At 48.9% G+C, this 12,819-nt stretch overlaps 1 protein-coding gene across 1 annotated transcript; it reads right to left on the minus strand.

Moving 5' to 3' along the window:
- Nucleotides 1–281: 281 nt before the first annotated feature.
- Nucleotides 282–9,698, minus strand: LOC310837536 (uncharacterized protein). Its single transcript, XM_083724254.1, has 4 exons — nt 9,556–9,698; nt 6,150–7,327; nt 5,190–5,445; nt 282–2,625 (listed from the first exon to the last, which is right to left on the minus strand). Exons 2-4 carry the CDS (start codon nt 6,945–6,947, stop codon nt 1,943–1,945), a joined length of 1,737 nt encoding a protein of 578 aa, XP_083580380.1. The 5' UTR covers nt 6,948–7,327; nt 9,556–9,698; the 3' UTR covers nt 282–1,942.
- Nucleotides 9,699–12,819: the final 3,121 nt, after the last annotated feature.

Raw genomic sequence — 12,819 nt, forward strand, 5'->3', positions numbered from 1 at the left:
GACTGTTTTCACTGTCTGATTTCCCCCTCTGCATTTTGAAGTTGAAAATATTTGTGGCTTTTAGCGCAAATGGAAAACAGCTTTGGAGATGGGGATCCCACTGCCCTCCAGGTGTTGCTGGACTCCAGTTCCCATCAGCCCCAGGCAGCACAACCTACGCTCAAAGATGATGGGAGCTGGAGTCCAGCAACATCCAGAGGCCTTCAGGTTTCCTACTCCTGCTCTTAATCTTTTGCCAAACCCAACCCCGGCGATCCCACCCTCAAAGTTTGCCCTGACTCTCCGCCGCACCATTCCTTTATTCCTTCCCACTTAAAAAGCTCAGAATACATTTACAAATAAATACACGTTTTGCAAGCTGGACAGGTTAACAGAGTTCATTTAAAAACAGTACTTATTTTTAAAATAATCCATCAAAACTGAACGGCGTGGTCCAGGAAGGCTCCAAAATGCCAAGTCTCAAGTGCCAGTCTTGGGGGAGGGGGGGGGGAACCTCCCAGGTTCTTAAAAGGCAGATTGTCTCAAAAAAGCTGTTGCTGCTTCTCGTGAAGGAAAGGCTGGTTTTGACATCTTCTGCACATTTCGGTGAGGAAGCCAGCCTGGCCTGGGAAAAACCGAGCTGCGCTTGAATCTAGAATTGCAAAAAAAAAAAATAAAAGGAGGGGAAACTGGCTTGGGTGCTGGGAGCTGTTGTTGATTGGCATCTGTCCGTCTCGGAAGACAATGGAGGAGCCCTAGTCTAGTAACATCTGGGGGGAGGAGGTCCAAAGGTTCCCCCAGCCCTGAGCTAATGGCTGCAGCTCAAGCAGGAGGGTCAGTTAAAAGTGAGGTGGAGAGGTCAGTGTGGTGCAAAAGCACCAGCAGAAGCACCCAATGGGCTCCACTGGTACATTTGCAGCACATCAACTTCTTTGCCTTCTTTCTCTCCACCTTCTCCCAGTAAAGCAGCAGCAACCCACCTTGCAGGGAAGCTGGTGTAGCGGCTCCACCCAGCGTGTCGCTTTTTACGACGACAAAGTATTAGAGCTTGGAACAAACAATAAATACCTCACTACTGATGCTCAGCCTCAGTTTTTTCCCATCTGTAAAATGGGTATAATGCTGACTTTCCTCATGGGATAGCACCGATGACAAGCCCAGTAGAGATTGTACAATGTTCTTCTCTGCTGCACTGCTCTCTTTTTAAAATCTTTTGTTGGCTTCTGGTTTAAAATACTCTCTTTTTGAATTACGGGTACATGATTTCATAATAAATACTGTTGTAACTTTGTGGATTGATTAGCCACTACGGACAGCTAGTATAGGGGCATTAAAAACATTTTATAATAAATATCATATAATAAATAAAGCACTGTTAAGAAATTGCCGTATCGACTGGGCCACTTTGAAGGCTTTGGCACAAGACACTGCTTCACTGGAACAGTTCTTGCCCTTGGCCCTCCTTTAAATTGTTATTTTAATATTTAATAACATTTCTCCACCTCTTAATTTTTTTAAAAAAATCTCTAAACAATAGAGATTGACTTGCTAAGTACAACCAAGTCAACGTTGCATGTGTTTATGGGGCTCTTGCACTTGTAAAGCACCCCTCCGCAACTTTTGCGAGGTAGGCTAGTTATTCCCATTTTACAGAAAGGCAGATTCGACTTGCCTCAACGGGTCCACTGGTCCACTCACCCAGGTCTCCTGGATCAAAACTCACCTCTTTTATCTGCTGGAACAGCACAGGCTCTGAACCCTACAGCTCTCACTGGCTACCAGTATGCAACCTGACCATGCAGCTTTTTGCCCTTTTTTTTTTTTTTTTGCATAGATAGACGGGCTGTCCTGTTAAAACCAGGGTAAGTGGGAGGTGGAGGGGAAAAGAGCAGGGTTTTGGCAGCCCTGCCCATTGAGAAAACTCCATCAAAATCCAAATGAAAACTACAAGAGGGTAGTTTTGTCATTCCCACATCTTCCTTTTCGTCCCTCTGCTCGGCCGCGTGTCTAGCGCACACGACGCGGTGTCCGAAGTGGATGGCGTGGGCGAGTCTGGAGTGGCATCCTCTCGGGGTCCGTCCGTAGGAGGAGGTTCTGGGATGGGGTTGCAAATGCCGCTTGGGGTGGCCAGAGGAGGCACCGGGCACGGAACGGCTGGGCCTGCCACGGGCTCTGAAGGCATGCCGGGCACGTGACCAGGCGGTAGAGGGGTCCCAGCTTCCGGCGGGCCCCAAGGTGGGTTGCTGTTCCCCTGGTACGAGCTGTAGCCAAGGGACGCTCCTTGCGACGGAGACCTCTGGCCGGCGAAGACTGCCGCGATGGCTGCCATGGTGGCCGTTTGCCTCCCCAGGAACTCGCCCAGGTCGTTGTGGGAGCGCTCAATGGCGTTGACCATCAGCTGGGCCGTGGCCCTGTCCTGGCGCCTCTCCTGCTTCCTGTGCTGCCTCTCCTCTTGCCTGGCCCTGTCAAAGGCCTTCAGGTCCTGGCGGTGCAAGCCGCGCATGGCGTCCAAAAGCATGGAAGGGGCCCTCGAAGCCGACTCCACCAGCTGCATGCTGGTCTCAAGGCGCTGCTTCCGGTTCCGCATCCGCCGGTTCCGCATCCGCTCCGCGTTCGTGAGGGGCCTCCGGAACTCTTGAATAGGGCCTGCATAGGTTGGGGGACACACACAAAAACACAAAGTAGATTTCCTGTTTGGGACAAGTGTTTAATAATAATAATAATAATACTAATAATAAACATTAAAAACACAATAAAAGGTCAAACATTAAAAAGTTCCCTAAACAGGGCTGCCTTAAGTACTTAACCTCGGGTTAAGTACTTAATTCGTTCTGGACGTCCGTTCTTAACCTGAAACTGTTCTTAACCTGAAGCACCACTTTAGCTAATGGGGTCTCCTGCTGCCGCTGTACTGCCAGAGCACAATTTCTGTTCTCATCCTGAAGTAAAGTTCTTAACCTGAGGTAATATTTCTGGGTTAGCAGAGTCTGTAACCTGAAGCGTATGTAACCCAAGGTACCACTGTAGTTGTTTATTTCCTTGACATCTGATGGGAGGGCGTTCCACTACTGAGAAGGTATGTCCAAAGTCCATTTTGGGGGGCCTAATCTGGCCCTGTGGCAGTTTATTTCCTGGAGTAAAATCATAAAAAAAACTGAACAACTTCAATCTTAAAAAAAAGCTCAACAATTTGTCAACAGCTTTGGTCAGCCCCCTTGGTTGGCCCTCTTTGAAAAAAGTTTGGACACCCCGTGTAGCTTCCCTTCTCGCAGTGAGGGAACCAGCAGAAGGCCCTCGGAGCTGGACCTCAGTGTCCGGGCTGAGCAATGAAGGTGGAGACACTCGTTCAGGTGTACAACACCTAAGCCACTATGCCTCTGACTCCCCGCCCCACAAAGGCACCATTCTCTTAACAACAATGCGAAATAGGCCCAGACCATTGAGAAAAAGAAGTGTAGGCCTCAGAAGCGCCATACCTGCCTTTCTTTGCAGGAATCTCTGGATTGGTTCCTAATCTGGCCGCCTAACGGAGCTGCAATGTAAAAGCTCTCTGTATCTCAGGTCCTCATCCATTCAGAGATTTTGACGGCAAATTCAGGAGGAGTTCCTCAGCCAGAGCCTGCTTCTCTTGGCTTTACCTCCTGTCCTCTTTTCCCTTGTAGTGTGGGACACTTCTCTGGATACCGACCGCAGCTGTTAACTTGAGCAACATGGAATTTTTGCTTTGCCCACCTGAACTGACACAAAAGCGGGATTCCACCAGTCCCCCTCCCAGCCCCAAAACTCGAAGCCATGCATTATTATCACTGTTGTTGTTTTAGTCCCTTCACTCTAAGGTCCCAGGGCAAACAAGACACAATATCAAAACAGCTTAAAACAACTCAAAGGAATAAGGTGGGTCCTAAAAATAGACATATCAAGCTTCAAAAGCTTGAATTGGAATTACAGCAAATAACATATAGACCAAACATAGGCAACCTTCGGCCCTCCAGATGTTTTGGACTACAATTCCCATCATCCCTGACCACTGGTCCTGTTAGCTAGGGATCATGGGAGTTGTAGGCCAAAACATATGGAGGGCCGAAGGTTGCCTATGCCCGATATAGACAGTTGTATAGTTACGCCAGGTGAGAGAGGAGCTCCAGGTTTATGCTGCCAATGACCAAAGTTTGCAGCATCTGGGACCTTTTAGTTTAGAGAAAAGACAAGAGGTGACAGGACACAAGTTTATTGAAAAAGTCAATAAGATAAAAGCTTTTCTCCCTCTCTCATAACATGAATATCCAATGAAACTGAATGTTGGGGGATTCCAGTACTTCATGTAGCACATAGTAGAACTAGGGAACTTGGAGGCAGTGAAGGCCCCCAACTTAAATGTCTTTAAAGGAGGATTATACATGTGGCGTTTGCCCTCCTAGGTGTGTGACATCATACTGGGTTCATAAAGAAAGATTAACTAATTGTAAAATGACTAACCAATGGGAACCCAAGGGGAGGAGTTGGAGTTAAGAGTTAGGGTGGTTGAGAAGACAGTCTGGAGTTAGAAGAGAGGATAAGTCTGTGGGCTGGGCTAGTCTGATGTGAAAGAGTGAGAGAATTTGTTAAGAGGAGTCAGTCAAACAGTTGAGATAATCAGTCAGAAGGTATAGGCCGGTAAAGAAACTAAAGTTAAGATACTGACAGGAATTTTATCTGAGAAACCATAAACTTGTTAATGTTTATAAAATGAACTTGTTTATTTGGTTCGATTTTAACAACTGTCTGGACTCAGTGTTTTACCCGAGAGTAACGGGTTGGTGGCGAGCACGGTGGTGGCACAGGGATCAATAGACCGTTAAACGTCCGGGGACCCTGTGTGAACACCACAATACCCAATCAAGGAGGGCAAAGCTACTAGCCTTCACGGTCGGAAGCAGCATGCTTCTGAATGCTGGAAACCCCAGAAAGCAGAGTGCTGTTATGTTCAGGTCCCACCTGGAAGATTTCCTGCAGGCATCTGGTTGGCCACTGTGAGAAGAGGAGGCTGGACTTGATCCAGCAGAGATCTTCTTATGCTCAAAACAGATCCAACAACCTGTAGACTCCCCCCTTCTCCAGAGACAGAGGTCTGATTCATGCCATAGACCTTGAAGGACCAGAGATGCCTTAGACTGGGCTCCCACAAAGTGTTCAAAATTAACTCCGATGTAGCTGCCTCGGAGAATCCTTACCATACGGCCTGAGACTCCTGCCTCCCTCAGGCACAGGTTCCCGGCAGATCAGCGTTCTCCCAGCATTGGACGGTGCTCTCTCCGGCACAATAGGATTCGGAGCCTGCGGTCCGATGGCAGGAAAAGTCACCGGCTGGGCTAGGGGTGGGTACTGCATTGGCAGCGCCACTGTGGGGTAGTGTACCTGTTGCGCCACGGAGGGGTATTGCTGTGGCATGGGGGTGTTCACCACCACCTCATCAAACGTCCATAGAGCCTGGAAAGAGCAGAGAGGAAAGATCAGGCCAGAGAGGGACTGGCGATGCTGCTTGGAAAAAAATCTGTGCCGCAAAACGACTCTCCATTCAAACCAGACCAGACCAACATTACATACATCTTTATAGTTCTAATTCTACCAGTGTCAAATTGTATTTTAGTGATGGGTTGCTGTTTTTTTATATACAGTCGTACCTTGGTTCTCAAACTTAATCCGTTCCGGGAGTCTGTACGACTCCTGAAACCATTCGAAAACCAAGGTGTGGCTTCCAATTGGCTGCAGAAGCTTCCTGCAGTCAAGTGGAATCCACGTTGGACATTCAGCTTCCAAAAAATGTTCGCAAACTGGAACACTTACTTCCGGGTTTGCATTGTTCGGGAGCCAAAACGTACGAGTACCAAGGTACGACTGTATATAATTTTTATTAAATATTTCTGTTTTATATGTTAGAATATTCATTTAAACAACCTTAAAATATCAATGGGCTATTCACACATTGTGTTCAGTGAGTGTACAACCAGTGTACAGAAATTGAACATACACTATTCCTGCGTAATTTTTCAATGTGTGTACAGTCTGTGCATTCCTCCAGGATTTCCTTCTGGTCTAGCATTTTGTTTTCACAGGATGGGGTGTGGGAAATAAGTTGTCTCTTCTTTCCCCACCCCCATTTTATTAGAGACACTTAAAAAAAAAATAATTACCTGCTGTTCTTTTCTCTGGGCTTCTCGCTGCCTCATCAGGAAGTCTTCCGACAAGGCGACTGCTTGGGCGCAAGTTTCTGGGCTGTGCTCCCGGACCCAGTTCTGGATTTCCTGGGGCAGGACTGTCAGGAACTGCTCCACGACCACAGCCTCCAGGATCTGCTCCTTGCTGTGCCTCTCAGGCCTCAGCCACTGGTGGCAGAGCTCCTGCAGCTGCCGGCAGACTTCCCGGGGCCCCTCGGCCTCCTGGTAGCGATGGCGTCGGAAGCGCTGGCGCCGCATCTCCACGCTGACCGTGTCATCACCAGGCGTCTCCTCCTTCACGCTCCCGTAACCCCTTCGCTCTCGGTGCCCTGAGCCGCCGTAGACTGGCTGGACTTCCCGGCTGAGGCCCGGCAGGCTCTGGGCTACCCACCCTCCGGGGGGCCACTGGCTCGGGTTGGCAGCTGCCTCATAGGAGGTCTGGAATGAATTGGTGTCCCACTGCAAGGGCTTGTGCAGTGGTGGGTTCCGCCACCCTGGCTGGGGATAGGGCACTGCCTTGGGGAACTCCTGCCTCTGGGCCTCCCAGTGCTGCTGCAGACCCTCGTCCGGCTCCTGCTTCACCTGCTGAGGAGCTTCGCCGGCCAAAAACTCCCGCATGGAGCCAACCGGAAGGAAGCGGGAAGCTGCCCCTCCCCCTAGTTCGTGGCCAGATGGGTCTTGCGCCTCCATTTTCATCGCTGGCTGCATACCTGGTTCTGGAGCACCCTGGAACTGCAGGTGGAGGGCAGCCGTTTCCCCTCTCCCTGTAGCCATATTGTGTCAATCAGCAGGGGAAACTCCTGTCTCGTGTTGGAGGTCGGCAAGGCAAGGCCCGTGGGCCAAATCTGGCCACCCAAGGGATACCCTCTTGCAGAGGTAAAGAAGGGAGCAGACAGAGTTGCAGGGAGAAGGGGGCTTGTCAGCGGGCTCCGGTTAGGGGTGGGTGAGGGTGCCTGCCCACCCCCAATTCCTCGGAGCAAGTTCTCTGGTAAAACTAGCCGCCAAATGGAAGCTTAAGTCCGCAACAGAGATGGGAAAATCATCTGGCAGGAGGAGGATGCTGTTCTGTTAGTGTCGCAAGGTGAATGGCCCAATCCAAGCAGGGTTTTCAGGTCAAGATACAGAAGTTGGAAATGCCTTCTTGTGCTCTGCACCTGCAGGAGGAAGAGGAATAAAGATACTTTTGAATTGTGGTGCTGGAGGAGACTCTTGAGAGTCCCATTGACTGCAAGAAGATCAAACCTCTCCATTCTGAAGAAATCAGCCCTGAGTGCTCACTGGAAGGACAGATCGTGAAGCTGAGGCTCCAATACTTTGGCCACCTCATGAGAAGAGAAGACTCCCTGGAAAAGACCCTGATGTTGGGAAAGATGGAGGGCACAAGGAGAAGGGGACGACAGAGGACGAGGTGGTTGGACTGTGTCCTCGAAGCTGCCAGCATGAGTTTGACCAAACTGTGGGAGGCAGTGGAAGACAGGAGTGCCTGGCATGCTCTGGTCCATGGGGTCACAAAGAGTCGGACACGACTAAACGACTAAACAACTCTTACTGTAGGAAGGCTGCTTTCTCCAGTATCAATCCTCACAGAAGGCCTGACTGCAAGCCCAGAGCAGTGACTCGACCAGAAACATAGCAGGCAGACTCACAGATGATGCCATCCCGCTACGTAGGGAGTAACTGAGTAACTCTGTAATTTGAAAGAAATGCTTGTTCCCGTATTCTGTACAACTGCATCTCTGATGCTGAGTGAACCTCCCCCTGTTTGGGCTCAAGTCGATAGGCATGGTCAGGTGGCAGGATCCCATCCTCCAGGAATCCTCGTCCTAAGCTGTTTAGGACTCTAAGAAGTCGCACCCAACACTTCGATCAGGGATTGGAGACAGACCTGAAGGCCAGTCTAGCTACAATAGCAATAGAGTTATTTCCTCCAAAGTTCATGAGTGTTGCACCAAGCGGGGGGGGGGGTTAAGGCGGGGGCGGGTTAGACCAGGCAGCATGGACCTTGCAAACCGCCCAAGGATTCAAGCTGCCAGCGCCCAGAGAAGTGTTCCACATTTTTAACTGAGGTCACGTGAGGGGGGGGGAGAACTGCCTTCACGTTCACAGCCTATGAAACACACTTTCTGCACAGCTGGGAGTCCTAAATCAGGACAGACACAGAGGCTGTCCGCAAGGAAGTGGAACGAGAGGCGACAGGAAAAAGGTATGCTCAAAGATTGTGTGAATGAACACAAGAGGACTGTGGCAGGAAGCAGGTGGCATGCATGGAGGGCAAGGGCCAACACGCTGGATTATGCGGGAACGCAGGAAGTTGCCTTACACAGAAGCAGGTCTCCAGGGTTTCAGGCAGGGGTCTCTCCCCCCCCCCCACCAGAGATGGTTTTGCTCCAGTCAGAGGCAATAATGCATCTGAATACCAGGTGGGGGGGGGGGGCTCCTGTGTTCAGGTCCTGATCAACGCAGGTTTCCCCACAGGCCAGCCACGGTGAGACTAGGGTGCTGGACTAGATGGGCCACTGGCCTGATTCGGGCAGAGCCCTCCTTATGTTTGTATATTCTTAGATCCCAGGGACTGAACCCGGGGCCTTCTGGAGGCAGAGCACATGTCCCACCACTCAGCTGTGCTCCTTGGATAACATATGGGGACTGAAGGAAGTGTCAAGGGGTGTGAGCGGAGAGACAGAAGTCTGAGGTGGGAGGGAGCGAAATCTGCAGACCAACTTTCTGCAAAAAAAACTAGCAAAGAGCTGCAAGGTGTCGGTGAATCTTCCTGCTTATTCTCTAGCTGAGGGCCCCAACCTCCTTTCAATATTTTGATACTTGCACGCAGGGGTTGGGGTAGGGGGCTGCGGCGGTTTGACAGGAGTGCTGGACAGCTCCCTTAGAGCCACACAAACCCTGCCTGCAGCTGCACAGCTCTTAGCCCCCATCCGCTGCACATAATCTCATACAGTAGTTGTTTATGTGGCATCTCTAACGCTTTCTATGCAGGCGGCGATGCGAGGAAAGGAAAGAGGGAGGAGGAGGGCAAAGAAAATGCAAGCAGTTTAAAAATTGGGAAGTGGCGGTGCCCTTCCTTTGTTCCCAGGATTATGCCATTCTCTCTCTGTTTTCCCCCCTCCCGTCCTTGCAGAGTCTTCACTCCCCCCCCCCCATCCATCCCCTCCTGGCTCTTGAATTGGGTGGAGAAGCAGCACAGAGCCCCTCCTGCCCCACTTGATCTGGGTGGGGGGTGGGGAGCTGTCTCTTGGGGGGGGCTACATGCTTGCCCCTCCTCCTGTCTCCTCCATCCCTCGCTCTCTCCCTCCTCCCCACCTTCCTTGCTCATCTCCTCCCTCTTTCCACCCTCCCCCACCCCGCCCCGCAGATCATCTCGACCCACCTCTCGCCGGCTGCAGACTCCGGATCCTCCCGCAGCCCCCCAGGCGCCCGAGTTTTAGATGCAGCCCGAGAGGCTGCTGCTGCTGCTGCTGCTGCTTCCCACCCAGCCAAGAGGAAAGCACAGGAAGAGGAAACTCGCCCGACCTCGCACTTCCGGGTTTGTCTAGGCGCAGGGGGCGCCGCTCGTTTTAACCCTTCAGACGGGAAGCGAAGGAAAAAAGGAGGGAGCTGCGTCTTTCGCTGCGATCTGTGAGGGAGTGGATTTCTCAAGGGGCAAAGGCTTTGTTGTGCATAGTCAGGGCTTTATTTATTTATATAAATGAGCTTGTTCCCCTTCAAAGTTGGGGCTTTATTGTCCCAACAGGCTTTTGGGAACTGTTTTTAAGGAAAGGGCTGGCGCTGTGATGTTTTAATGGTAATTATCTGTATGTTTTAACAGATCTTTTATTTGCAATGTTTAATTGCGTTTTAGGGTTGTTTCCCCCACCCCACCCCACCCCACACATGTTTTTAGCTGTTTCTGTTTTATCTATGAGCCACCTTGAGTCTCATCAGGGAAAAAGTCAGGGAATAATAATGATGATGATTATACTGTAATGATATTTAGAACCTACCCCAATCCTGTGGTTGTAATTCTCCCCCTGCCCATTTCTATTTATTTATTTTTTTAAAAAAGATTGTGACCTGCCCAGAGACCTTAAGGTGAAAAGTGTGCAATAAATCAAAACAACAAGGATTGCTTTATTTCATTTTGACATGGTTGGAACCCTGAAATCGCTTGAGATCCTGTTCTGCATGTCCACTGCAGTGCACCTCTGTAAGAAATAAGCCTCATTGCTCAGAGGCTTCGGCAACACTGTTGTCATGAACAGAAATCTAGTTATTGATTATAAAATGCAAATAAGGGCAGAGGATCTGCTGTTTGGGATGCTTTCAATCAAGGAAACACAGGTTGTGACAGAACACCCTGCACTGGTTAAATGCATAGAATCTCCTGCCTGGAGGATGAAGGGAGGAAGTAATTTTAGAATTTAAGACAGTAAGACTGCCTTTATTTCCTGCCCACCCACACTTATTGGTGGGAAAGCCCGTCTATTGGATAATGCACTTGGAGACTGGTGCAAAGTACTGTCTAAAAATTATGTTATTCATAACAGGTCTCTAATGCCCACTTTCCATCTCAGGCAATTAGCCATTAATTCTTTTGTCATTTATTAGTTTTATGTAAAAAACAAAACATAACCATGGGGGGAAAATAATTTAATAAGAAAATAAGTTATAGTGAGTGTTGTTGTTGTTTAGTCGTGTCCGACTCTTCATGACCCCATGGACCAGAGCACGCCAGGCACTCCTGTCTTCCACTGCCTCCCGCAGTTTGGTCAAACTCATGCTGGTAGCTTCGAGAACACTGTCCAACCATCTTGTCCTCTGTCGCCCCCTTCTCCTTGTGCCCTCCATCTTTACCAGCATCAGGGTCTTTTCCAGGGAGTCTTCTCTTCTCATGAGGTGGCCAAAGTATTGGAGCCTCAGCTTCACGGTCGGTCCTTCCAGTGAGCACTCAGGGCTGATTTTCTTCAGAATGGAGAGGTTTTCACCATGTTTAAAAAAAAATAATCAGAAACTAATCTGTAGAACTGCACAAGATCAGAAAGATAAAAATTGAGAGAAATTGAAATTGTTAGATTCATTCATCCCTATCCAAATCTTTGGTGTCTGCTAGGCAGACTCACTCAAGAGGATCAGAGGGCATCCCTTCCAGGGTCCGATGGGTCTTCATTAGGCCTGTGGTAGGTGGTGAATCCCCTTCTTCTTTTCCTCTTTTCCCTTCTAGGAGGTGAGAAGAACCTTGCAGAGGTAAGTGGATCCTGCTCATCTCCAGTAATATCACTCTGTGAAACTGGAAAAGGTCCAGGAGGAGAGGACATAAAACCCGACTCTCCAAGCTCTTAGGATATGGCGAAAGGTTCCAACAAGGGAGCAGGAGTTGAGGTGTGTGTTGTGTTCCTGAACATATCCCAGCTGCAATACATAACTTCAAGGTGTCATTTGGGTTCATGATAAGAGGCTAGAAGGAACAATTCATTTTTGTCAACAGCAGCAGTCATCTTTTTCTCTTCCACATTTTTCTTGCATGTTGTAGGTAATGCAGCCAAAATTGAAAAGCTCCGAGCAGGATGATATCACTTGATTTTATTTCTCCATTTGAGTAGATTTAACTGAGGAGATCTGGGGCTGCTCCTTTGGCCCTCAGATGTCTGGCTCTGGAGTCCCTAGTAAGGAGGAATCATCTCCCCTCTGTGACTCCATTCCTCTGTGTGTGTCTCTCAGCTTTCCTCCTCTCAATTGCTTTCTTTTGCTGCACTCAGAAATTCTGCAATTGAATGGATTAATATTTATTTTCCCCATCAGGTGTCAGTCCAATGGATTTCCTTTCAAAGTTGAAGAGGCGGATCTCAAAATTCTGCATTAAAAATCACATTCTGTATGTTGGTATGAAGGATATCAAAGGTAATGAGTAGCTGCAAGGATTTTACACCCGACAATGTATTAGTCTGAAAATTGGACATTGCAGGCTCTTACTGTGTTTTATTTACTTTTCCCACAAACAGCAATAGGAGCAGCAGTTTCCTTCTGGTTATCCTGGAGGTTTGCATTTGTTAGGTTGCCTACATTGATTTATTCCCCCTGATTTCAATGTAAGCCTCTGAAAGCCCCAAATGGGCAATTCACACAGAGAGATTCAAAGGAGGACCATTTTTCTTCTCTTGGCCCCATCCATCCTTCTTCCCCTTCACTGCATAGAAGAGCTGAGTGAATATTTTCTGGGCTGTTTTGCTTCTTGAAGGGTGACTGGATTGACAGGAGGGACACGATAAAATACATTGAGGAAAAAGGAACAAATAAACATTATTTAAAAACCTGCTGGGGAAGGAATTTATTCTGAGGTGAGCCTGGCAGAAAGAGGGGAGTATCCCAATCCTGAATGAAACGTGAGGAATCCCCATTTATCAAAGGAAATTTGGTTCTTCTGAGTGTTTCTTGGATCAGGATGTCTGCCTCTGCCTCTTGGTTGATTCTGCCTCTCTTTTCATTTCCTCATCTTCTCCCCAACAGCAAATGTGACTCTGCATCCAGACACAGCCCGTCAATGGCTTGTCCTGGACAAGGATCAGAGCAATGTGATATATGGAGACAAACATCTATTCGTGCCCAATAATCCTGAGAGACTAAACCACTGGCATTGTGTGTTGGGACATCAGGGATT

This window comes from Podarcis gaigeae (genome assembly GCF_964106915.1).
Source record: "Podarcis gaigeae genome assembly, chromosome: 2".
Classification (NCBI taxonomy): Eukaryota; Metazoa; Chordata; class Lepidosauria; order Squamata; family Lacertidae; genus Podarcis; species Podarcis gaigeae.

Bases quoted from the DNA above. Each gene is read 5' to 3' on its own strand.
- LOC310837536 (XM_083724254.1), bottom strand. From the start codon at position 6,947: ATGGCTACAGGGAGAGGGGAAACGGCTGCCCTCCACCTGCAGTTCCAG. The intron at 5,446-6,149 runs GTAATTATTTTT...TGCTCTTTCCAG, and splicing joins CCCAGAGAAAAGAACAGCAG to GCTCTATGGACGTTTGATGA. The intron at 2,626-5,189 runs GTAAGGATTCTC...CAACCTATGCAG, and splicing joins CAGGAGTCTCAGGCCGTATG to GCCCTATTCAAGAGTTCCGG.